Source organism: Mustelus asterias, chromosome 3 (assembly GCF_964213995.1).
Source record: "Mustelus asterias chromosome 3, sMusAst1.hap1.1, whole genome shotgun sequence".
Classification (NCBI taxonomy): domain Eukaryota; kingdom Metazoa; phylum Chordata; class Chondrichthyes; order Carcharhiniformes; family Triakidae; genus Mustelus; species Mustelus asterias.
The window spans coordinates 110,944,912-110,972,814 of NC_135803.1; the positions used below are offsets into that span (position 1 = coordinate 110,944,912).

The 27,903-nt window shown below is 41.9% G+C and overlaps 1 protein-coding gene across 1 annotated transcript in view; it reads left to right on the forward strand.

Moving 5' to 3' along the window:
• Nucleotides 1-27,903, forward strand: part of LOC144491525 (contactin-4-like) — a 1,235,140-nt gene that overhangs the window by 267,345 nt on the left and 939,892 nt on the right. Inside the window, exon 3 of the mRNA XM_078209439.1 lies at nucleotides 9,165-9,291. Within this exon, the coding sequence (XP_078065565.1) occupies nucleotides 9,165-9,291 (127 nt within the window). The remainder of the gene's footprint in view (nucleotides 1-9,164; nucleotides 9,292-27,903) is intronic.

A 27,903-nucleotide genomic window follows, 5' to 3' on the forward strand; every position in this document is an offset into this window, starting at 1 on the left:
TTACCATGGTTTGGAGAATAACCAAAATGAGGATCCATGGCTATAATTTGTATAAATAACTTAACAATTCATTAAACTCCTACTATTTTGACACTACAGTTAACACTCATTTGTTGTAATTGCTGTGGTATCAAACATTTTAAGTAATTTGTCAGTAAAATATGCATGGCATAAAATGACAAAATGCTTAAGATTTATAACTTTGTGTTCTAACTTTGTGATTATCAAACTATCCATAAAGTGTTGGTTCCCTTTTTGTGAATAAATTTGACTTCAATGAGCAAGAATGACAATAATAATTGAATTAAATCGTCACATGAAGTACGGTAGACGCAGAGTATTAAGTTGGTGAAAAGCTGTTGCAAAAATATTTTTTTAAAAGACAGGTGATGTCTCGGAGGGTTCTTTCTTCTCAGGCATCCAGCACCAAACAGATGAGGAGTCTGCAGGAATCCACACCCCTGCCCTTCATAATAAGTACCCCTTCCCCATCTTTGCAGGGGCCTCCCTGACTAACCCTGTTGATCCCACCCTTCTCATCTTTGTTCTGGAGCTCTCTAGCAAACATCTTCATCTTTGGGCCACCTGTAGTACTTTTCCCAGTGGTACTTACCAATATTGGAGAGTGCTGGCCTCTGATCAGCCTGCAGCTCTCAGAGGCAGAGCACCTGTTTCGCACCATGAAGAGTGGCAGGAAATTGCCTCATAGAGCCGGCAATCCTGACAGCTGCCAGTGAGCCACATAATTTGGACTTAATCCTGATGGGTCTCCCAGAAATAGGGTTGCAACCTGCAGTACATCCATTGGATGAGAACTACTGCAGCATAAACAAATGACCCTGACTTCATTTTTATCGTAAGGAGTCTAACAACAGCAGGTTAAAGTCCAACAGGTTTATTTGGTACCAAATAAACCTGTTGGACTTTAACCTGGTGTTGTTAGACTCCTTACTGTGTTTACCCCAGTCCAACGCCGGCATTTCCACTTCATTTTTATCAGCGAAGCTCACCTCATTGAGGTGGTGATCATCTTCCAGTTACCTTTCCAGAAGAAGGTGTAACCTCCACCTATTTCCTTGAGCTGGCTTTCCTCTGCCTATCATGACTTGCTTCGGGCAGCTATATAAATGTTGAAACACCTTCGCTCCTGTAGCAATACGCCATTCCAATCTGTTTCTGTTGAGGTTATCCATGAGGGTCTTGACGTTCTAGGTCCTGAACTTATTTTAAGGAGTGCAAGATAACTGCGTGAATTATTTTAATGTGTGTTGGCTGTTGAACATGATCTACCACACAGGCTTGACGGTGCAATGCCTTGGTCCAGTAGTAAGGGGGCCCAAGGCAACTGCAGATCCGGCTCTGCCATATGGGTGTAGGACATACAAGCAGACATACTCCTATAGTCATCCTTTCTCCATCCCACAAGACCTCTATCCCTGGGATTCATAAATTGCAGTGGCAGCCTCATGAGCTCATGAGGGTTGCACTGACCTCACGCTGTTAATGGCTGCGCTGCTCCTCTCTCGTAAGTGATCCCACTGCTCCAGACAACTCAATGGAGGGTTTCCATTGGGACTCATCTCCACAAGGACTGCGCGGTGATCACTCCTACTGATGCTGTCATGGACAGATTCATGCGCGGCAGGCAGATTGGTGAGGATGAGATCAAGTATGTTTTTTCCCTCAGCACCTGCAGCCTAGTTCTGTCCTTTTGGACTCAGCTACCATGGTCTGCTACCTCGGTACTCGAGGCGATGGACAATGAGGTCCCCTAGTCAGAGCACCTTTTGTGCTCTTTCCATCCTCAGTGCTTCCTCCAAGTGCCAAGTGGTGTTCAACCTGAAGGTGTATTGATTTAACGGCTGGGTGGGGACGGTACGTGGTAATTAGCAGGATGTTTCATTGCCTATGTTTGATCTGATGCCATGAGACTTCATGGGGTCCAGAGTTGATGTTGAGGACACTCAGGGCAACTCCCTCCCAACTGTATAGAAACCATAGAAACCCTACAGTGCAGAAAGAGGCCATTCGGCCCATCGAGTCTGCACCGACAACAATCCCACCCAGACCCTATCCCCGTATCCCTACATATTTACCCGCTAATCCCTCTAACCCTCATATTTACCCGCTAATCCCTCTAATCTACGCATCCCGGGACACTAAGGGGCAATTGAGTTTGGCCAATCAACCTAACGCGCCCATCTTTGGACTGTGGGAGGAAACCGGAGCACCCGGAGGAAACCCACGCAGACACGGGGAGAATGTGCAAACTCCGCACAGACAGTGACCCGCGCCGGGAATCGAACCCAGGTCCCTGGAGCTGTGAAGCAGCAGTGCTAACCACTATGCTACCATGCCGCCTGTACCGTGCTACTGTACCATGCCGTACAGTATACTACTGTACCATCACCCCTGCTGGTGGGGCAAGACATGCCCAGAGATGAGGATGGTGGCTTATAAAGTACAATTTCTGCTTTAAAAATAATTGAACTACCTTTTTTTCTGGCACCATGCTGGGAAAACCAAGAACAGCAGGAGATGTCAGGGTGGCAGACAATTGAGGAAGATGGGATGGCAAAATAAAGTGAGCAGCAGGAAAGAGAGGAACAAAAGGCAGATGGACTAAAGTTTTAAAGTAACAGTAAAAGTTAAAATTCAATGAAATGTAAATTGAAATTTAAAACACAGTCTTGAAATAAAACTTTGGCTTATCAATTGTGAAGCAGTTTGGAGAAGAGAAAAATATGAACAAGGTTTAAATAAAACTGCCCTGCAGCATCAGCTGGAGAAAGAGATCTGGAAGATGGAGCTTAGACAGTCAGAAGTGCCATCTCCTACTGGGAGGAATAAAGGCAAAATATAATGTCACCTACAGTCAGTTACAGGTTCAAAGTAATACCTAGACATTGTGCCCATTCTTCTGGTATAGACTGAAAATCGCTGAGGGCAGGGACTCTGGATGGGGAGGAATTTGTAAAATGTGTACAGGAGGGTTCGTTGGAACAATATGTAGACAGCCCGACTAGAGAGGGGGCTATACTGGACCTGGTACTGGGGAATGAGCCCGGTCAGGTCTTCAAGGTTTTGGTTGGGGAACATGTGGCAAATAGTGACCACAATTCTGTTAGCTTTAGGATAGTGATGGAAAAAGATGAGAGGTGTCCCAAGGGTAAGGTGTTGGATTGGGGGAAGGCTAACTTTATTGGGATCAGGCAGAAATTGGCAGCTCTTGATTGGGAGAGGTTGTTTGAGGGTAAATCCACATCTGGTATGTGGCAGTCTTTTAAGGAACGGTTGTTAGGGCTACAGGACAAGCATGTGCCTGTAAAAAAGAAGGATAGGAAGGGTAGGATTAGAGAACCGTGGATAACCAGGGAAATTGAGGGACTGGTCAAAAAGAAAAGAGAGGCGTATGTTAGGTCCAAGCAGCTAAAAACGGAGGGAGCTCTGGAGGAGTACAATGAAAGTAGGAAAGTACTCAAACGGGGAATTAGAAGAGCAAAAAGGGGTCACGAAATGTTCTTGGCAGACAGGATTAAGGAGAATCCCAAGGCATTTTATTCATACGTTAGGAACAAAAGGGTTGTTAGGGAAAAAATCGGACCTCTCAGGGACAAAAGTGGGGACTTACGCTTGGAGCCCAAAGAAGTAGGGGAGATCCTAAATGAATACTTTGCATCGGTATTCACAAAGGAGAGGGATGTGTTGACTGGGAGTGTCTCTGAGGGGAGTGTTGAACCGTTGGAGAAAATCTCCATTACAAAGGAGGAAGTGTTAGGTTTGTTAGAGAATATAAAGACTGACAAATCCCCAGGGCCTGATGGAATCTATCCAAGGCTGCTCAGGGAGACGAGAGGTGAAATCGTTGGGCCTCTGACGCAAATCTTTGTCTCGTCACTGGACACAGGTGAGGTCCCAGAGGATTGGAGGATAGCCAATGTGGTCCCGTTATTTAAGAAGGGTAGGAAGGATAACCCGGGTAATTATAGGCCGGTGAGCTTGACGTCCGTGGTGGGGAAGATGTTGGAGAAGATTCTTAGAGATAGGATGTATGCGCATTTAGAAAGGAATAAACTTATTAACGATAGTCAGCATGGTTTTGTGAGAGGGAGGTCATGCCTCACTAACCTGGTGGTGTTTTTTGAAGAAGTGACCAAAATGGTTGACGAAGGAAGGGCCGTGGATGTTGTCTATATGGACTTTAGTAAAGCGTTTGACAAAGTCCCTCATGGTAGGCTAGTGAAAAAGGTTGGATCTCATGGGATAAAGGGGGAGGTGGCTAGATGGGTGGAGAACTGGCTTGGTCATAGAAGACAGCGGGTGGTAGTGGAAGGGTCTTTTTCCGGCTGGAGGCCTGTGACTAGTGGTGTACCGCAGAGCTCTGTATTGGGACCTCTGCTGTTTGTGATTTATATAAATGATCTGGAAGAAGGAGTAACTGGGGTGATCAGTAGGTTTGCGGACGACACAAAACTGGCAGGACTTGCAGATAGTGAGGAACATTGTCAGAGGCTACAGAAGGATATCGATAGGCTGGAAATTTGGGCAAGGAAATGGCAGATGGAGTTCAATCCTGATAAATGCGAAGTGATGCATTTTGGTGGGAATAATGTAGGGAGGAGCTACACGATAAATGGAAGAACCATAAAGGGTGTAGAGACGCAGAGGGACCTGGGTGTGCAAGTCCACAGATCTTTGAAGGTGACGTCACAGGTGGAGAAGGTGGTGAAGAAGGCATATGGCATGCTTGCCTTTATAGGACGGGGCATAGAGTATAAGAGTTGGGGTCTGATGTTGCAGATGTATAGAACGTTGGTTCGGCCGCATTTGGAATACTGCGTCCAGTTCTGGTCGCCACACTACCAGAAGGATGTGGAGGCTTTGGAGTGAGTACAGAGGAGGTTTACCAGGATGTTGCCTGGTATGGAGGGGCTTGGTTATGAGGAGAGATTGGGGAAACTGGGGTTGTTCTCCTTGGAAAGACGGAGGATGAGGGGAGACTTAATAGAGGTGTATAAAATTATGAAAGGCATAGATAGGGTGAACGGTGGGAAGCTTTTCCCCGGGTCGGTGGTGACGTTCACGAGGGGTCATAGGTTCAAGGTGAAGGGGGGGAGGTTTAACACAGATATCAGAAGGACATATTTTACACAGAGGGTCGTGGGGGCCTGGAATGTGTTGCCGGGCAAGGTGGTGGAGGCGGACACACTGGGAACGTTTAAGACTTATCTAGACAGTTATATGAACGGAGTGGGAATGGAGGGATACAAAAGAGTGGTCTAGTTTGGACCGGGGAGCGGCGCGGGCTAATTGTTCTTTGTTTCTCGTTTCAAGGCTTCATTCTATGATCATCTTGCTGGTGCCAGTACAGAGCGAGACTGCGGATAGTTGGGAACCTGTCTCGGGGGCAGGGAATTCATATTGTGTTCGTGGAAGTGGAAATGACTAGGGTTGGGAAGCATTTTCCGATCAGGGCCAGTGTGATCTCCTGGACTCGTTTCGATCGCCTCAGGGGGTCGGAGAGGAATTTCCCAGATTTTTTTTCCCCATATTGGCCCTGGGGTTTTCACTCTGGGTTTTCGCCTCTCCCTGGAGATCACATGGTCTGAAATGGGGGGGTGGGGGATAGTTAATAGATTGTGATGAACAAAGCATCGTAGCTGTGAGGGACAGCTCGGTGGATAGGATATTAGTATGTAGATAGGCTGGAAAATTGGGCGGGGATCCTGGATTCAGGATTCAATCTTGGACCGGGGAGCGGCGCGGGCTTGGAGGGCCGAAGGGCCTGTTCCTGTGCTGTATTGTTCTTTGTTCTTTGACACCTAAAATTGTGCCTCAAGAAGTAAATGTGGTGGATTGGATTCTAGAAACCCCGACGCAAGACTATGCACTTTCGTAAAGTATTTAGAAAAAGATAGTTCTGTGAATTTTATGTAAAGCTGTGGAATTTTACCTCAGTTCGCCATAGATGCTTTATTATAGTTATGGATGAGATGGGTGCTTTAATGAGAAGACAGTCATTTGTGGAAAAAAAAGGTATAAATTCAAATTATGATTTGTTTGCGATACAAAGAACAAAGAACAATACAGCACAGGAACAGGCCCTTCGGCCCTCCAAGCCTGCGCTGCTCATGTGCCCAACTAGACCATTCATTTGTATCCCTCTATTCCCAGTCTGTTCATGTGGCTATCTAGATAGGTCTTAAACGATCCCAGCGTGTCCGCCTCAATCACCTTGCTTGGGAGTGCATTCCAGGCCCCCACCACCCTCTGTGTAAAATACGTCCCCCTGACATCTGAGTTGAACCTTGCCCCCCTCACCTGAACCTGTGACCCCTTGTGTTCGTCACCTCCGACCTGGGAAAAAGCTTCCCACTGTTCACCCTATCTGTGCCCTTCATAATTTTATACACCTCTATTAGGTCGCCCCTCATCCTCCGTCTTTCCAGGGAGAACATCCCCAGTTTACCCAATCTCTCCCGATAGCTAAGACCCTCCATACCAGGCAACATCCTGGTAAACTTTTTCTGTACTCTCTCCAAAGCCTCCACGTCCTTCTGGTAGTGTGGCGACCAGAACTGGACGCAGTATTCCAAATGTGGCCTAACCAATGTTCTATACAGCAGCAACATCAGATGCCAACTTTTATATTCTATGCCCCGTCCAATAAAGGCAAGCATGCCATATGCCTTCTTCACCACCCTCTCCACCTGTGCTGCCACCTTTAAGGATCTGTGGACTTGTACACCCAGGTCCCTCTGTGTGTCTATACTCCTGATGGTTCTGCCATTTATTGTATAGCTCCCCCTTACATTAGATCTACCGAAATGCATCACTTTGCATTTATCTGGATTAAATTCCATCTGCCACTTCTCCACCCAATGTTCCAGCCTATCTATATCCTGCTGTATTCTCTGACAATGTTCATCACTATCCGCAGCTCCAGCAATCTTTGTGTTGTCCGCAAACTTACTGATCACACCAGCTACATCTTCCTCCAAATCATTTATATATATCACAAACAGCAGAGGTCTCTGTACAGAGCCCTGCGGAACTCCACTAGCCACAGACCTCCAACCGGAAAAAGACCCCTCCACTGCTACCCGCTGTCTTCTATGGCTTTCTATGGCTAATTTAATTGGCTCCCTTCCCCGCCTGCTGGCCCTCCATTGCCTTCTCTTGGCAATATCCCGGGGGGAAAAGTCTCACCTCACACCTGTGCAGACTTCCGTCCCAGGAACCACCCCGACAATGGGACCTCCAACATTGTGGAAAAAACCATGCTCCAGAGTTCCACTCACCTGAAGAAGGGGCTTGCGATTCTCTTCCTGTTGGGGAGCACTTCAGCGGTCACGGGCATTCGGCCTCTGATATTCGGGTAAGTGTTCTCCAAGGCGGCCTTCGCGACACACGACGGCGCAGAGTCGCTGAGCAGAAACTGATAGCCAAGTTCCGCACACACGAGGACGGCCTCAACCGGGATATTGGGTCCATGGCACACTATTTGTAACCCCCACAGAGTTTCACTGGCTGTCTTGTCTGGAGACAATACACATCTTTTTAGCCTGTCTTGATGCTCTCTCCACTCACATTGTTTTGTTTCTTAAAGACTTGATTAGTTGTAAGTATTCGCATTCCAACCATTATTCATGTAAATTGAGGTTGTGTCTTTATATGCTCTGTTTGTGAACAGAATTCCCACTCACCTGAAGAAGGGGCTTGCAGCTCCGAAAGCTTGTGTGGCTTTTGCTACCAAATAAACCTGTTGGACTTTAACCTGGTGTTGTTAAACTTCTTACTGTTTCTATGGCTAAGCCAGTTCTCCACCCATCTCGCTAGCTCACCTTTTATCCCGTGAGATTTAACCTTTTGCACCAGCCTGCCATGAGGGACCTTGTCAAACGCTTTACTAAAATCCATACAGACGACATCCACGGCCCTTCCCTTGTCAATCGTTTTTGTCACCTCCTCAAAAAACTCAACCAAATTTGTGAGGCATGACCTCCCTCGTACAAAACCATGCTATCGCTAATGAGATTATTCAGTTCTAAATGCGCATATATCCTATCTCTAAGAATCTTCTCCAACAATTTCTCTACCACGGACGTCAATGGATACCTATCCATTGATCCCAGGAGTTTTCATTATTTCGAGTGGAAATTCACAGCTGGTTTTTAGACATTTTAAATTGTCAAACGCAACCTGATCATTACAACTTTTCCGAGCAACACGTTCACATGTTGACAGCTGCGCTTTCTTATTATTCAGGATCTTTTAAATCTTATATTTTGAGAGAAACAGATGGGTGGGAAAAAATGACATAGCCTGAATATGAAGTGAAGTAATCTTTGAGAAACACATCTTCACGTGTTGTATAACACAGCATAAGGTTTGTGACATTAGAAGCGATTTTCTTTTAAATTAAAATGGCATTGCTTTTTTGGGGGAAGGAGCAGAGCTCATAAAAATGCAGATGACTAATTATATGCCTTTCAAAAAATCATGGAAATAGACTTGCACTATGATCACTGTATGATTAAATACTAGGCAATACATTCATTAACGTGTGCTGCAAATGATTTGATATATATTTGTACAAAGATAACATTTCTAAAACTGGAGGTGTTATTTAATTGAAACGACTCTTTCAATTAAATGATGTCATTAATCCTGGATGTTTTTAGCTGATCTTAACATTTTATATAATTATCATTGGATGTACTTCATAAATCATGGGCTGCCATAGGTACAAACATCACTCTGGTTGACAATGGTAACAGTGATTTCTCACTCGTTGTTTTCTTGCTCATTCTAAGTCCTTAATTTGGAAAGCATAGAGCAAACTGAATATATTATCTAAAAATAGTATTTGGTTGTCATTGCAGCTAAAACTTGTTTCATTTACTTATCTTTCTCCCAATTTGTGTGAGAAATGGAAACAGGGATGCAGGAGTGCAATAATGACATGTAGACAATCATTCTGATGCAACACACACTATCTTCATATAAATGGAAGTGATGTGTGTTGCTTGCGTTTGTTTTTTTTTCTCGAATATTGTTTTGCAGTTGTTTTGTGTCTATTATTCCAGTGACTGATTACACCCTTATCCTAACAGTGCTTATGTGAGTAACCTAATATAATCTGTATCTTTTTGTTGACACAGAGAATGGCAAGCCACATGGGCCAGTTTTTATCCGTGAACCAAATGACATTGTGTTTCCTGTGGATTCTGAAGAGAAGAAGGCCACGCTGAATTGTGAAGCAACAGGGAATCCAACACCACATTACAGGTTTGCTCACAATATCTTCAGCAGTACATTTATTAATAAAAAAGAAGGCTGGGTGGTGTCCTTTTAAACATTCCTTGAAATATTCCACAAGATTTGGACAGCCTGATTCGAGTCAGTATTTGCAACAATATCTGGATAAGATGAATTAAACATAGCAACTGTAAATCACCATTCCAGAAGGATTAAAAATAGTGGAGTATTTTTACTTGAGTTAATTGGTAATTAATTAACATGGATTGAGCATTCTGCTGTTGTTTTTTTGTTAATTTAGCTGCCGTGATCTATGTATATATATTGTATGTTGGGGATTGGAGTGTGGACTACCCCTTGAAGAGTGCCGGTTAGGTGACCCCTGGGCAATTAATTTCTCCCAGTATGGTGACCCTGTTGGGCAGTCTTAGACCTGACTGTGAATCAGTGTGCTGCTCAAATAGAGAGTTCCCACTGTTCAAGCTACCAAGCCTACCTCGTGATTCTTTATGCATTCTTAGTCCATAGGGGCATAAATAATAGCTGCCATTGACCAATAACCCTATGTCCCTTGTCACTTGTTGCAGCAGTATAGCTAAAGCTAAAATTAACCATGCTGGGGAGTGAACCAAAAAAAAATCATTTGAATCATGTTCGTGTGTTCCTCAAAAAAAGTCAAGCCAGCTAAGAAATATGTTTTGACACAAATGACTGCAGCTGACTTGGTGTAATGTGATGTCAACAAAATGACTTGTAGATGAAAATAATCATCCTGTAAGTAATCCCTTGATGTCACACAGGGGACATGTGGTGTAATCTGAAGATAACGTTTTCTCAGATAAAAATTCCGAATTTGATACATTTTCCGTGATCCCTTTTTAGCCTTAGAATACTATTGATCGTATCATTAGAAAGGATAAGTAGTAGTGTAGTATTGTGAAACATTCTATCAGCAAACTCAACAAATCAATTGATTCTTTCATCACTATAATTCATCACTTTGGGATACTCTTCCATTGTTTTTACTTCATATATCTACATTTTTGGATTATTTTTAAGTTCCTTTCAACTATCATCCCTATGCTTGCTGAGATACCTTAGCTCCAAATATGGAAACATCTTGATTTTAAAACTCTTATCCTGGTATTTAAATTCCTCCTGAGCCCTACTGCTCCCTGTCTCTGTTACTTCCTTTGGCGCACAATCCTCTGAGATCTCCAGACTCTTCTAATTGTGGCCTCTTGTACAGCTCTGATTTCTACCTCTCCACCATTGTCAGTGTGAACTTGAACCGCCTTGGCCCTAAACTCTGGAATTCCCTTCCTGTACCTCTATGCATCTCTACCTCTCCTCCTTCCTCTTGAGTCAGGTAAATTATTTGAACAAGCTTTTGGTTTGTCTGTGCTAGCATCTCTTTATGTAACTTGGTATCAAGTTTTTTTCTGACAATGCTCCTCTGATGCGTATTCAGATGCTTTACTACTTTAAAGGCACTATGTAAATGCAAGTTGTCGTTGATGATGATGAATTGTCATTTATTTAATCAGTCCCAACATATCTCCACAGAACAAAACACTTATTGCACCGAAGCAAGCATTCACCCCATCATGCCTGTGCTAGCTTACTGCTGAAGAATGCAAACCCAATCCCATTGTCGCATTCTCTCCCTGTATCTTTCACCGCTCCTATTAATTTTCCAATTTTCCTTTAACCAACGTGATGGTCCCTACATAAATATTCAAATGCAAGGCATTTCTTGTATTCTGCATGAAGGAATATTTCTGGAGTCAAGAAACCTTTCAATTTCTTCATGACTGGCCATCTGGATTGGCCCTGCTAAATTACCCCTCATTGTCCCAAGATGTGTTGGTTAGGGGGATTAGTGGAGTAAACACATCGACCTGGGGAAGGATGCTCTGTCGAAGGGTCGATGTAGGCTCAGTGGGCCAAATGGCCTCCTTCTGCACTGTAGGATTCTATGATTATATCACTGACTACCCATTTTTCCAAACAAAACTTTGCCTAATCCTAAAAATACTATTAAATCTCTGGAAGCCATCTTTGCTTCACTGGAAATGCTCCCAGTATCTTAAGTCACTTCTCCTAACTTTTGGTGGGAGGTAGTTTAACAGGTGGTGGCTGTTTGTTAGGTTAAGAAGCAAAAAATGCCAAGCACATTGGGAAGCTGTCTGGAACTCACTGACTTCTGCATTTATCCTATGTCTTTATGAGGATGGGGGAAATTTCTGTGGGATAGTTGAGTCAGTGATTGATAATATTTTTAGAAATGACTTAGGTCTGTGCAATTAGTTAGGTCGATCTATCTGCAAAGTCTTTCCTTTTGTCACTAATTTCTGACCCATTTTCCATCATGAATTCCGATGTTGAATTTGATGATGGAAATTCCCAAATTGTTTCATTGTGATGGCTTTCTATTCCCAGTCGTGACTCTGCCATGCCTCAGTTTTGCATTGCCGAGCTCTCCAACCTGTAATAGGAGGCATTGTTGTGCTCCACTAACATCTACTTCTTTGCTTCCCAAAATGCTGTACATTTTGTTGTGCAAATAATATAGAAATAATTGATGTCATTGAGAGGAATGAGTTAATTTGAAATTGGGATTGAATTGCTTCTTTGAATTGCAGAAGTGCCCTTCCTTCAAATTCTTCTTTACCTGTTCATTAAAGTAGATGGAGAGAATATAAGTAGATGCAATACAGAGCCATGGAATACACAATAGCATATGTTCATATATAACATGTGATTGATTAATTGTTCTACTAAAAGCTTTTGTACGATGGGCCAGATCCAGTGTCCTGATATGGCATCAGCCACATTTATCAGATATTATCTATTCACAATTTCTTAAGCTTCAAGCATGCAGTGTTCAAGGCTTCAGCTATTTCATGTGCAAGCACACTCAACATTAACAGTATCACTTATGAGCATAAGTAAATCTTCATCGTTTTAGTAACCATGCTTTCAGAAAATTAAACTTTACCTAAATACCTGATATACTTGTAGTTAGCATAAATTTCCAAGCTTTGCTTCCAGCTATATATTGTTACGATGGTCATGGCATGCCCATGAAGCTAACTGTGAAATGGACGCTACTTTAAAAAAAAGACAGCAACTTGAAATATTGACAATATACTTTCACAAAACGGGCACGAGAATGTCAGCTGATTTCTGTTGTTGTTTCTGGACAGACAGAGGGAATATGTTTAGGAAGCTGAAAATTGCTTTCCCAGCTGCTAATAGACTCATTCTCAACATTTCAATACAAGTGCTTTAAAATTACAATGGCAGCGAGTCCTATTGGTCGCAGAGATGAGATTTCAAATGAAGTCATTTAATGAGATGACCATAGCTGGAATGTTTGATGGGATATCAAACATTTTCCCATTGTGTATCAAATACATTGGCCTCCACCCCTTATATGGACAATGTAATACATAGATATTACCATCACATGACTGAAATTGACAGAAAGGGAGCCAGTACCTTATTAATCCACAAGGGAGCCTAACACAGCAACTTGGGATGAACACCTGAGAGGGAAAGATCACTCAGCAAGTAAAAGGAACTTTAGCTCCAAAAGACAGTCATCTTCGAGAAAAGAGCCGAAATTGTTTCACCTGCAAGGTTATTTTTATTCACCATAGGAGCTTACCACACTTTCATCTTAATACCAGAAACTTCCAACATCATTTGACTTCAGGGAACCAGGGGACAGTCCTTCAGGCCTGCGCCTTTTGAACCGCCAGCTTAAAGACTGTAAACAAATGATCAGTTTCTTGTGCTCTGTTAGATGCTCAGTGCATGTTATATCTCTAAAAATTATCTGGTGTGTGTGTGTTTGTAACGTGTTTGCATTGCATTTGCAACACTATTCTCTCTCTGCTTCAATGAATGGAAGTTTTTGCTCTATTAGGCTGTTCTGGAAAGTTTTATCAAATCAATGGAAAAGGGAAGATCCTGGAGCATTCTATGCCACGATGTCGATATTCTGTTCAATATGTTGCTATTTAACTGGACTCTTGGATCGATACGAACATAAGAAATGTGACCAAAGTAGACCACTTGCCCCTCAGATCTGTTGTGACATTCATTAAGATCAGTACTGATCTGATCTTGGCCCCATCCCTGCTTTCTTGCTGGTTTGCCCATAGCTCTTGACTCTCCTATATGTTCAAAAATCTGTCTGCCTCCACCTAAACCTTCAATGATCTAACTTTCACAACTCTTGTGGGTAGAGAAATCCATAGATTAATAACCCTCTGAGGGAAGAAATTCCTCCTCATCTTTATCTTAAATGGGCAATCCCATATTGTGAAACTAGACTCCCCCCATCCCTCTGCTCCAACCACCCAGTTCTCAATTACCCCGGAAGAGGAAACACCCTCTCAGCATTTATTTTGTTAAGCCCCCTTAAAAGCTTATATGTTTCAGCAAGAAGCTTAAATGTTCCAACAATGTCATTAATTTGAGTATAGTTCCAATCTGATTACAGTGGTTAGCACTGCTTCTTCAGAACGCCAGGGACCCGGGTTCAATTCCAGCCTTGAGCGACTGTGTGGAGTTTGCATGTTTTCCCCGTATTGGCATGGATTTCCTCTGGGTGCTCCGGTTTCCTTCCATAGTCAAAATATGTGCAGCTTAGATGGATTGGGCATGCTAATTTGCCCTTTCATGTCCAAAGATGTATAGTTTAGGTGGATTAGTCATTGTAAATGTGCATGGTTATGGGGATAGGGTGGGAGGGTGGGTCTGGGTTAGATGCTCTTTCAGAGAGTCGGTGCAGACTCGATGGATCAAATGGCCTTCTTCTGCACTGTAGGGGTTTCTGTAGTTCTAAAACTTTCCTGATGAGACCACCCCTCCATCCCAGGAATATACCTGATGTACCGTCACTGAAATGCCTCCAAATTTCCACCCATCTCAACAAATCAGCTGTTCCATTTTCTTGAGCATTTTATAAGAAAATGCAGGAAACCAAATAGAAACTAAGGGTTGTTCTGAGCCACACATCCCAGCACATCGGTCTTCTGGATGAGCCCTTCAATGCATTGATGCGCACATCAGCCAGGCACTCTAAAATTGCTTTAATCTTCCTATGCATTCCCCCTTTGATCACAGTCCACAGCAATTAGATAACTTGATTAATGAGTGAGAAGAAATTAACAGCCTGCCTCCTTATGGAACTATCTCAGCCAGTACGGGTCAAGTCTTAATGATGGCAATCACCAACACCTGCAGTGGACTCTTACGGGTCAGTAATTCGATAAGTGTCTGCTTGTGCTTCACAATGCAGACGACCATGGCAAAAGCATAGCATGCCAAAACTGTGAGGAAGAGTCCTTTGCATATTTCTCCTTGACAGCAATGAAGTCTTGTAGGAAAGTGGTGCTGATCTGAGCGTTTCAAACAGCATCATGTTGTGAGCCTTTGCAAGTGCAGACACAGTCTCACCGTCAATCTGCTCCAAACACTCCACTCAGTATCCACTCCAGCAGGTAAGATGGAAGTATTACTCACACCAAACGTAGCCTGTGGGCCATTTTCGGACATCCCTAATATAAGCGTGCTGACTTTATCCTTCTTTCCCTTATAGAACAAAACTCTTATTTTGGTCACACTTCTGTTCCCTGGCATGTAATCCATTTCTCAGGAGGATTGAAAAACTACCCTCAGGTCACCATGACATTCCTCAACAGCCGAGGTTTACATATCAGGGATCGTTTATGGGTTCTGCCACTTATTTTATGAACATAACCCCTTTTCTAGTTATTGCGAACAATTCCTTTCAGCTCTCCTGTATTCTCACTAATACCATCATTGGAAAAAGGCAATACAAAGTATTTATTTCCTATAGTTGTTATAGTTTCATCCTGCGCAGCTAGATTTCCTCATTCATCACTTTATTTTAGTTGTTCTTTCACTCTTAATATTTAGCATATCCCATATTATTGCATTCCATTTTAAGTGCGAGCCTTTTTAAAGATTCACTTTTAGTTATTATAATCCAAATGCTGCATTTTCTATTCTCCTCATATTGCTCTTCAATATTAGTTACCATAGTTCTACTGCACGCCTTTATTTTACTATTTAATTTTAATCTTGCCATTAGTTTGCGCAACCGCAACTTTTTCACCCTCAAGGAATGCATTTTTAAAAATTCTGCCCTCCCAATCACTCAGCATGTTTTCTAATGTTTCTGCCCAGTTAACTTATCTTACTGAGGTTTACATTTTTCCAGTACGTTGTTAACATTATTCTTTAATGTTGCCACGTTAAATCTAAATATGCTGCATTTCCTATTTCCAATTATTCACCTGCTATCACACTGTTTATTTGTTACATTACTAAATCAAGCAGTGCTTCTTTTTTATTGGACAGGAATCACACTGATCCAAGGAGCAGTCTTGACTGGTTGGTAAAAAGCATTTCTCCCTTTGGCCACATACTGAGTAAATATTTGTCTTCACCACCTGGAATAAAAATCCATCTGGTTCTGCAAAGGATGTCTGATCCTCCTACGATATTACTCTCCTGGCAAGAACAAAAGTCTACCTCAGTGTCTTTATCCTTGACTATTTAATCGCCACAGTTTTGTGGTATTATTGCATATCAGCGACTGTACCATTTACCTTCCTATTATTTAACTCCAACCCATATGAATTGTAAACTCACCAGAACAAAGAAACAGTAGCTTGGCAGCAATATCATGGGGCCAGTAATGCAGCAGCCCAGGCACCAGAGGCATCCAGAAATGTGAGTTCAAATCCCACCATGGCAGCTGGTGGAATTTAAATTTAATTAATAAATCAGGAATAAAAATGGACTCTAAGTTTCAGGTGACAGTTAAACTACCAGACTGTTGTAAAAAAAAAGCCATCTGGTTCATTAATGTCCTTTAGGAAAGTCTGGAGTCCTTATTGAGTCTGGTCCACATGTGGTACCGGACCCATTAGCAATCTGGTTGATATTTAAATGGCCTCTGCAATGGGCTGGCAAACTGGTCACTTGTATCATTCCGCCACAAAAGGGTCAAATAAGAATAAAACCGATCCTACCACATCACATTAACCAAGGCACTGACAATGATGAAGACATACGCTGTCCAGTTTCACCTTGCAATATTCTCCTCACTGACCTCTGAGGAGCTGTGTCAAAATTTGGAGAGCTGGCTTACAGAGTAGTCAGGCAATTGTTTAACATAGTCATAATCACCCTGCATCACCATTCTGAGGTATGTAATGTCACACTAACAGGATCAAAGGTGGCAACACAGTGGTGTACAGTCACAAGGGAGTTGCCTTGAAAGTCCTCAATGTTGAATTTGTACCTGATGAAGTCTCATGGCATCAAAGTAAACATGAGCAAGAAAAGCTCTTGCTGATTGCCACCTCCGGTTCTCTCTCAGCTGTTGAACATCATTTGGAAGAATGACAAAGGGCATTAAGGGCATAAAATGTACTCTGGGTAGGAGATTTTGATGTGGCACTACCTCAGACCAAGCTAGCCATACCTGAAGGACATAACTGCCAAATTGGGCATCTGGCATGTTGCAAGAGATCGACAAGGGAGAAAAACCTATTTGACCTGCCCATCACCAATCTCCCTCTTGCAGATACATCTGTGCTGAGTATTGGTGAGAGTAATCACTGCATGGTCTTTGTGGAGACAAAATCCAGTCTTCGCATGGATGATGCAATGTTTTGCAACACCACCACTGTGCCAAATGGGAAAGATTTCGAATAGATATACCCACTCGAACCCAGTCACCCATGAGGTTCTGTGGCCCATCAGCAGCAGCAGAACTGTATCCAATCACAATGTGTCACCACATGGCCCAGCATACCCTTCAGTCTACAATTACCATCAATGAGTGTCGGAAAGCGTGCCCAGAGCAACATCAGGCATATCTAAAAATGAGTTATAAACCAGGCAAATCTAAAACATACGACTACATGCATGCTAAAAGGCAGAAGCAGCATAGAATAGACAAAGAAAAGTCATCTCAAGTGAACAGATGAAAGCTCTCAAGCCCTGCCACATCCAGTCGAGAATTGTGATGGACAATTAAACAACTCACTGGAGAAACACAAACATAATCATTCTCAATAATGAGGGAGCCCAGCACATCACTGCAAAGGACAAGATTGAAATATTTGCAGCTAACTTCTGCCAGGATTCACTTGATGTGATATTAATAAACAGTTGAAGGCCATGACAACATCCTGGCACTTGCCGCACAAGTGCCAATGAATGACCACCTCCAGCAAGTGAGAACCAGTACATGACATGCTCCTCAATAGGAATCTCGATGGTGGCTAATGCCCTCTCTCTTTAGCCCCCAGCCCAGCCTCTATGCTGGTTGCCTGGCTGCTTTTTCTCCCCTACCCAACCTCTTCTGATGATGTTGCTTGTTTGTGCTGGATGAGAGGTCATATTCTTATTCGGAAAGTTCATATCCTCATTCATATCTGTACTTGCTGTAGACCCCTTGCTGGCTGTACCTTATTGAACACAATACAAAGACAAATCTTCGGCAACACAGTGGTGTACAGTCACAAGGGAGTTGCCCTGAAAGTCCTCAATGTTGAATTTGTACCTGATGAAGTCTCATGGCAAGCCTATCAAAGAACGTCCAAGTTGGTCTTCTAGATTTGGCAGACCAGAAGTAAGAGCTTCCTGCAAATTGGAAGCCAAGATCTCCAAAGAAACAGACGCAATGTTCGTCAATAAAACTGCATCAAGACTTGGTCCTATCCTCAGGAGTTCACCAGCAGGATGCTCCACATTTCCCATTTGCTCCAACTTGCTATGAAATCCTCCTGCTTGCCAACACAGATAGTGGCGCAGCATTCCATGCAGGGAGCTTACAGTTCTTAACGGACCACATTTTGAGCTTCTGTTGATTAATGAGTGCAACTTAGTAGACAGCTGCTGTACCTATGAGGTTCGCAATAGCTATTAGCCTCCCCCCAACTCTCTGTTACTGCTTGTCTGCTGTCACTGCCTTTTCCTTCTCTCCAGTAGAACTTATTGCATCATCAGGTAGTATACTTCTTGATGCCCCCCAACTGATTCTCTGAAGTAAATCTTTCTATTCAAGTGCTTTCAGAGTCTTAATGGATCCTTATGCATTGGAGCTACTTCCTGCAGTTTCCTGATGTAGAAATCTTCTATGAACATGGCAATATATCCTCTAACAAGAATATTTAGCAAAAGTAATAGAAGAATCCTTAATTTTTCACCTGAAGTCCTTGTCGAAGAATTGTCCGTGTTTACTGACCAGCTTTAACCAAGGAGTAAATAGTCTATAAATGTGGCCTGATAAACTGTCTTACTCAACCAGTTTGGATTGTGTTACTATTCACACCATGATGCTCCTGTCAAAGTCCACAAAACCTTCTGATTGAATTAATGATTTTTTTGGCCATAGCTGTAACCTAACAATTCTTTATTAATCTTATAATGTACTAACAACACTTAAACTGTACAAATAATTAGATGTGGTACATAGAACATAGAACAGTACAGCACAGTACAGGCCCTTCGGCCCTCGATGTTGTGCCGAGCTTTGTCCGAAACCAAGATCAAGCTATCCCACTCCCTATTATTCTGGTGTGCTCCATGTGCCTATCCAATAACTGCTTGAAAGTTCCTAAACTGTCCGACTCCACTATCACAGCAGGCAGTCCATTCCACATCCCAACCACTCTCTGAGTAAAGAACCTACCTCGGACATCCCTCCGATATCTCCCACCATGAATCTTATAGTTATGCCCCCTAGTAACAACTACATCTACCCGAGGAAATAGTCTCTGAATGTCCACTCTATCTATCCCCCTCATCATCTTATAAACCTCTATTAAGTCGCCTCTCATCCTCCTCCGCTCTAAAGAGAAAAGCCCTAGCTCCCTCAACCTTTCCTCATAAGACCTACCCTCCAAGCCAGGCAGCATCCTGGTAAATCTCCTTTGCACTCTTTCCAGTGCTTCCACATCCTTCTTATAGTGAGGTGACCAGAACTGCACACAATATTCCAAATGTGGTCTCACCAAGGTCCTGTACAGTTGCAGCATAACCCCACGGCTCTTAAACGCAAACCCCCTGTTAATAAACGCTAACACACTATAGGCCTTCTTCACAGCTCTATCCACTTGAGTGGCAACCTTCAGAGATCTGTGGATATGAACCCCAAGATCTCTCTGTTCCTCCACATTCCTCAGAACCCTGCCGTTGACCCTGTAATCCGCATTTAAATTTGTCCTCCCAAAATGAATCACCACGCACTTATCAGGGTTAAACTCCATCTGCCATTTTTCGGCCCAGCTCTGCATCCTATTAATGTCTCTTTGCAGCCTACAACAGCCCTCCACCTCATCCACCACTCCACCAATCTTGGTGTCATCAGCAAATTTACTGACCCACCCTTCAGCCCCCTCCTCCAAGTCATTGATAAAAATCACAAATAACAGAGGACCCAGCACTGATCCCTGTGGTACACCGCTGGTAACTGGTCTCCAGTCTGAAAATTTTCCATCCACCACCACCCTCTGTCTTCTATGAGTTAGCCAGTTACTTATCCAATCGGCCAAATTTCCGTCTATCCCACACCTCCTTACTTTCTTCATGAGCAGACCATGGGGAACCTTATCAAACGCCTTATTAAAATCCATGTATATGACATCAACTGCTCTACCTTCAGCTATACACTTAGTTACCTCCTCAAAGAATTCAATCAAATTTATGAGGCAAGACTTACCCTTCACGAATCCGTGTTGACTATCCCGGATTAAGCTGCATCTTTCCAAATGGTCATAAATCCTATCCCTCAGGACCTTTTCCATTGACTTACTGACCACTGAAGTAAGACTAACCGGCCTATAATTGCCAGGGTCATTCATATTTCCTTTCTTGAACAGAGGAACAACATTCGCCACTCTCCAGCCCTCTGGCAGTATCCCCGTGGACAGTGAGGACCCAAAGATCAAAGCCAAAGGCTCTGCAATCTCATCCCTTGCCTCCCAAATAATCCTAGGATATATCCCATCTGGCCCAGGGGACTTATTGACCCTCAGGTTTTTCAAAATTGCTAATACATCTTCCCTCAGAACATCTACCTCCTCCAGCCTATCAGCCTGTATCTCACACTCATCCTCAAAAACATGGTCCCTCTCCTTGGTGAACACTGAAGAAAAGTATTCATTCATCGCCTCTCCTATCTCTTCTGACTCCATGCACAAGATCCCACTACTATCCTTGACTGGCCCTAACCTCACCCTGGTCATTCTTTTAATTCTCACATAAGAGTAAAAAGCCTTGGGGTTTTCCTTGATCCGACCCGCCAAGGACTTCTCATGCCCCCTCCTAGCTCTCCTAAGCCCTTTTGTTTAGCTCATTCCTTGCTACCTTGTACCCCTCAAGCGACCCAACTGGACCTTGTTTTCTCATCCTTACATACGCTTCCTTTTTCCTCTTGACAAGACATTCAACCTTTTTTGTGAACCATGGTTCCCTCATTCGGCCATTTCCTCCCTGCCTGTCAGGGACATACCTATCAAGGACACTCAGTATTTGTTCCTTGAACAAGCTCCACTTTTCATTTGTGCCTTTCCCTGAACAGTTTCTGTTCCCATCTTATGCTCCCTAATTCCTGCCTAATCACGCCATAATTACCCCTCCCCCAATTATAAACCTTGCCCTGCCGTATGGCCCTATCCCTCTCCATTGCAATAATGAAATTGTGGTCACTATCTCCAAAGTGCTTTCCCACAAACAAATCTAACACTTGGCCCGGTTCATTACCCAATACCAAGTCCAATGTGGCCCCACCTCATGTCGGCCTATCCACATATTGTGTCAGGAAACCCTCCTGCACACACTGCACAAAAACTGCCCCATCCAAACTATTCGACCTACAAAGGTTCCAATCAATATTTGGAAAGTTGAAGTCACCCATGACAACTACCCTGTGACCTCCACACCTATCCATAATCTGCTTTGCAATTTCTTCCTCCACATCTCTATTACTATTTGGGGGCCTATAGAAAACTCCTAATAACGTGACCGCTCCTTTCCTATGTCTAAATTGATAAAATGGTAAGAGGTTACAAAGGCAGTTCAGTCATAAGAGAGTGGTTCAGCCACACTTGCTTTCTGATTATAAAATGACTGTTTGAAACATATAAATTGGTAAGATCAATTTAGATATGGCATTGTTAGTAAGCTGACAAGTTAACAGCATAAGAAAGCTCGTCAATTGAACAGATTAAAATCTATATGCTTGTAGTTCGCAATGTGTTCTTGTATACATCTTAAGGAGCTGGCTTGAATTAATTTGTTGCCTTCCTCTGGGGAGGGATAAGGGGGTGGAATTTGGTGGGGAAGTGGGATATCAAACTAATGACCGATCAACCTTCATGTGTGGAGTGCTATTGATTCCTGCTGAATCCTGTGATCCTGGGTAAATTCTCCTTCCACACTCCTGCTAACAGCTGTGCTGCTGCATAAATTATTATCCACTAACAAATACCAAAGGGCAACTGTGTATATGATAGTCAAAAGCTTCTTGTTGCCAACAAAACTAGGTTGCTTTCTCTGTAAATTAAGTGCAGACAACCTCAGTGGCCCCAGGACATCCTGCAGCATTAACTGTACTTTTCGTTGTGTAAAATGGGGTATTATTAAAATTTTAAGGCAGATATAATTCTCAGGAAAGATATGCCATGTTAATAAAAACTGATTTGAAGGAAAGTCATTTGAAAAATAGTGTGCGGAGGCTTCTATTGAGGACATGGGTTTAAACTGCATAAGATTGAAATGGGATTAGGATGAAATTGCTGTACTCCAAATCATGGTTCAACATATATATATAAAAAAATACTCCCACATAAATTCAGTCTCGAACTTTTACTTCCCTCTCGTCTGATCTTCAACTCATTAACACACTTCTGTCATGGTTCACCTGATATGAAGCTCCTGTGCCTCTGTCTTCGATGCCATATGTCACAGCTTGTCATTTGGAGCACGACTGATCAACTCATTCATTGGTAGATTTACTTTGACCATGCCAAGCTTCAAGGTGTCTCTCTCTCTCTCCTAGAAGGCAATGACACATATAGGTACTTTAAAGAATAAATGAAGATTGGAAGTAAAGTGCTGGTTTCCAAAAATGGAGGGTTGAGGGGAAGATAAAGGGGCTTTTAAAAAATAAATATAATCCAGCTAACTTTTCCGAGCCATTGCAGCAGACAAGGATGAGGGAGAACTGAAATCCTGTCTATAATTAATGATTTTTTTCAGGAAGGTATGTGTTTTTCTTCACCCCTGACAATGTGAAAAATTTGAATAATCAGCAGCAATCATTTTGTGGGTTTAAATAAGAATTATCTATTCAAGCATTCACCCCAAAAATCTAATGCAATGTGACTCAGTCACCCACTCACACATGCAGTGCGCGCACACACACGCACACACGAGTGTGCATGCACGCACATACACACACACACACACTCTCTCTTGAGCAAAATACAGTCAAAGAGAATAACTTGTGATAAATGAAAGAATAGTTTGTAATTCATTGATTGGCTCATCTTGGAAAACACACGTTACAGCCCTGGTGAAGATAAGGGTTTTCACCCTTGAAGCATGGCTTGCTGAAAGTCAAATACCCCAGAGATGTTTCCTGATTCAATGAGATGGACTAAGCTAGTTACTTGTAGTCTGGTCACCAGAAGGTCAGATTTCTGTATTGGTGAACTTGTAAAGGAACAGATTTGGAGACCTTATGACGCTGCACTCTCCAGGTTTTAAGGCGTAGGTGTTGCAGCCCACGATGCTGCTGCTGTTTCTGCAGTTTTGTGTCTTGAAAATTAAAATGGGAGGCCAACATGGCTGCATATAATGTAGTTTCTCACAGACTCTTTTTCCAAATATGGTGTTGTGCTTCAGTGGTTTAGCCACAATCTGAGTTATTATCCCCATTTAACCTGGGGATTTGGGACAATCATTGTCTTGGTTTCAGAACAACGAAGTTAGGAAACAGCTTTTAGATGGTTTCAGGAGATGAACACTTCTTAGTTATTTTATCCTTTTGAGACAGTGTGACAGTTTGACTCCATAGACAAAGTTAAGTAGCTCTCGGTGGCCATCTTTTGCAGCATTTTGATGTCTACTTTGAAAAGAAATGTCAGTGAATCAAGATTCCACATTGATTGCACTTCTTGTTTAAAAGTTATGAATTTACTGGGCATGATAGCAAGCTTCCTGGATTGATTCAAGCAGTATTAACATTAATTTTGAAACTCAAGTATTTGTTCAACCAGAATACCATTTGTAAATTGATGTAGTGATAGCCATTCCAACTAAGGTATGCCAAGGGTTTAATGGGCACAGACTCTGATTTTATAATGGGTTGGAGCTTGGGCAACCAGCAAGCTAGCCTCCTGAGGTCCTGAGAGATCTTGACTAATTTTCACATTCAGACTCCAATGCTCAGCCAACAGGGACAGAAGCAGCTGTCTAGTTGACAGGTGAGAAGGAATTAGAATGGCGGAAAACTGCCATTGGGCACCTGCAAGAGTAGCCCATACAGACCTGGGTAAGGGTAAAGGAGGCTCAAGGTTTGCTTCTGGGGCCAGAAGAAGACTTTCTGCTGCTCCTGGGCCACAAAGAAAGAGAAAATATTTTTTTTAAATCACCGACTGGGCAACTTCTCTCTCAGGATCTACCTCCCTGCAGATAGCTTTGCTGGAATGCCATCCAGGCCCCCCCACTGAAGCCGCCACCGAAAATCAAAAATCTGGCCATAGTTACGGAATCAGAATCCCATCTGTAAATTTAAGGGACACCCCACTATTTTATCCTTGCTGCTTGCACTTTAAAATTGCAGTTGATTGGATCAGGGCAGGAAAGGAATGGCTGTATCCCCATTCATAACTGACCTGCACCCCACCTTCCATCCCTGACTTTTTTTTCTAGTTGTAATAGGGCTGAGTTATCATCAGAACCGTGCAGTTAGTGATGCCTTGTACTTTGAGGTATTGCCCAATGCTGCCATTTTGACCGAAAACCCATGAGCTAAATAAACAGAAGGACATGTCTTCAGTTACCTCTTCAATGGAAAAGTAGTTCACTCTTGCATGTCCAGGGAGGACCTTGTGGCAGAACTGTTGAAAAGCTAGTGGTGCTGTAGACATAATTGACTTTACCTGCAGATTTTATTGGATGCATTTACCCAATATTCATAATAACCTGCATACTGAGTCAGAGCATGTCCATTCATTGCTCTTCTATCATCCATAGATATTTGATTTTAAGGACGACATACTGCATAGGAATAATACTCACTACAATTCCTACACCTTCCTTGCTTCTTCTCCTCTTCATCCTATTTAATTGTAAGTGACCATATGTCTGGCAGAGAGCAATTTTCCATCACACGCTTTTGCTGTCTTCCCCTTGAAGTTTAGTGATCTCAAGTCTACTTGAGATTAAATAATCAATTTTAGTTTAGTTTCTTCACTTGAGTAATTTTGCACTGCTGTATCATATTGGTTTAGTCTGCTCTTAATGAGTATAAATTAATGCTTTTCTTTTCATGAATACTTGGCACAATTTTTGGAGGGCAAACTCAGATCAGTAATTTCTAATGATGTTCTGCCACTCAACACTTACTGGATTTTCATTTGGTGAAAAGGGAAAATATTTCATGATAGATGAAGTCCAACTGGAAATGAAAAGTAAAAATAAGACTTGCACAAAATTCAAGCTCTTTTTCAAAAATGTAGCTGACCAAGATAAAGATAATTTATTTAAAAATTATGAAGCCATTTTGGAAATAATTTAAACAAGTTTAAAGCAGAGTATTGTCTTATCAGAAAGTCACTGAAATTAGTTTTTCATTTAGGTTTTGTAACATGTATTCAACTTTTGAATGCTACTTTTGGCACACTTAATGATGCATTTCAATCTCGAGAAGAAAGCCTCCATCATATATTTGTTCATTTAGGGTACTGAAGTATATGACTGTAAACAACAGTGTAGAGTGATTAGCAATTTCCACTAACATCCATTGCTACATTTTCCGGGAAGTAGAATTACAAATGCTAGTGATAACATACCTAAATCAGCCAGGAACATCATTTATTTTAATAAAATGCTCATGATGATTCATATCAAATCTTAATACAGTTTGTCAAGCAGCACTTAAAAGGGTTTAGTAACATATCTAAGGTTTGAAAATTATTTTTCTGCTATTTGAATTTATTTAAAAAGATCATGTCAGTGATATTTAATAATATATTAACCAAATAATTGATAGTCAATGTGCAACACCCTTGCATATGAATGTCATTAATACAATAAGGTATTATGAGCTGCTGTAATTAAAACAAATTATCCTGCTCTTTGATAAAAGAGAGATCTAAATGGCATGCATGTACTATAAAGGGCAAAAGGCTAGATAGGCTTCAAATTAGTTCAATGAATTTAATCATGATTTCTGCAGGCAAGTTATTTTAGGAATACTTTTGAATTAATTTAAAACAAATTGTGGAGCATGAAGCTTTAATTTAGCATGAATTGGCACTAATTGGACAATCTAAGTTCAGGAAGCTGAAAGGATGGCTGGTATGGGGAAAATGGAATGTCATGTTGGCACAGTTGGTGGTGGTATTCTGAAAATGAGGTTAATGGATGTTGTTGGTGCAGCATATTGATGACGGTGCTATTATAAATCTAAGTAAATCATCTGATTCAGGATATAGATAATCATCATGCTGTTACCATCCATCACCTTGATGAATTAAAACATGAAAAAACTGTTAATCATACATATTAGTCATGGAGTTGCATTGTTAATTATGTCTGAGTTCACCCAATAATTGATCATAGAATGAAAGAGGTTTACAGGGCGGAATAAGGCCTCTGCTGGATATTTGCTCGAGCAATTTGAAACTAATCCCAATGTCAGGTCGTCCCCGCCTAGCCCTGTATTTTCCTCAGCTTGTGAGTTTTATCTAACTTTCCTGCAAAAGTTGCAACAGTCTCCATTTCAATAACTCCTGGTGGTAAAGCATTCCAACCCACTGTGTAAATAATTCTTGCAACCCGTTTCTCATGCTCTTGACCAAGATTTGAAATTAATAACATCTATTCACTGACTTCCGAAGTAAAGAAAACATTTTTTTTCCATTTTTGGTATCTCAAAAATATTTATATTTTAAATCATCTATAAACCTCCACTCAACCTTCACTGTAGACTCTGTTCGGGGATGAAAGGGTTGATGTATGAGGAGAGATTAAACCGTGTGGGCTTATACTTAGTGAAGTTTAGAAGGATGAGAGGGGATCTGATCGAGGAATATAAAATAGTAAAAACGATTGATAGAGTAAACATAGAGCAAATGTTTCCTCTTATGGGGCAGAATGAGAAGTCACAGGTATAGTTGAGAGGTGGTAGATTTAAAATTGAGGTGAGGAGGAACAACTACTCGCAGAGGTTGGTGAATTTGTGGAACTCACTGCCCCATAGCGCGGTGGAGTCTGAATCATTAAATTGTTTCAAAAAGGAAGTAGTTATATTTCTAATAAAAAACGAGGTTAAAGGGATATGCGGAACAGGTAGGGAGGTGGATTTGAGACCAAGGAGAGATCAGCCATGATCCAATTTTGCTAACTTTGCCAACTTCTGCTCTGAACTCCAGTGTTCCTATGTTTCTAAATAATCATAGTATCATGTCACTCCTCAACACTGAACCTTCCCATACCTGTGATCATCCTAGTGAAACTGAACTGCAAATCACGCTCTTAAAATTTTGCATATGTAGTTCCTCAAATGTAAATAAAAACATCAAAAAGCCAACTATGTTTGGAGTTTTATTACAGGGAGATGGACAAAAGGAGTTCAGATATAAGACTAAATTTGTCGAAACATTCTTTAAGCCACAGTTAAAGTGCTGTGTGTTAATTCTAAAAAGAACTTTATATATTTTAATTTTGAAGCATCACAGCTTCAGTGTTCCCACACACCTTTCAGTATCTTTCCGTCAATTATATACTATTCTTTATTTTAATTCCAAAAATGTATTAGCTTCTGCATCATCCATCTGTTTGCATTATCTGCCTGTTTGCCCAATCTGCTAACATGTCTGTTTGAAGTCTATTCGTTTTTTGGCACTGTGGCACTAGCAAACTTTGAGATTCATACCCTCATCCAAATCATGTTTGTATCGGAATAAAAGTGGACCCAGCACTGACTCTTGAGCTATATCACTTCCTATCCTTTTCTAATCCACTTAACTCTATTTCCTGTCCAAAATTAGCATTTGATGAATGACAATGGGGTTGCAGAGATCGGCCAGTGCGATTCAGTGTGACATATAATACGAACAACAGATTTTGGGATAAAATAAAATTAATGGAGGATAGAAAGCTGTCAAAGAAAAGAAGGGTATAGTTGAGTATAGAGTTGAGAAAGGCATGGATGAGATTTTGACGTGGACATGATGTGGAGATGCCGGCGTTGGACTGGGGTAAACACAGTAAGAAGTTTAACAACATCAGGTTAAAGTCCAACAGGTTTATTTGGTAGCAAAAGCCACACAAGCTTTCGGAGCTCCAAGCCCC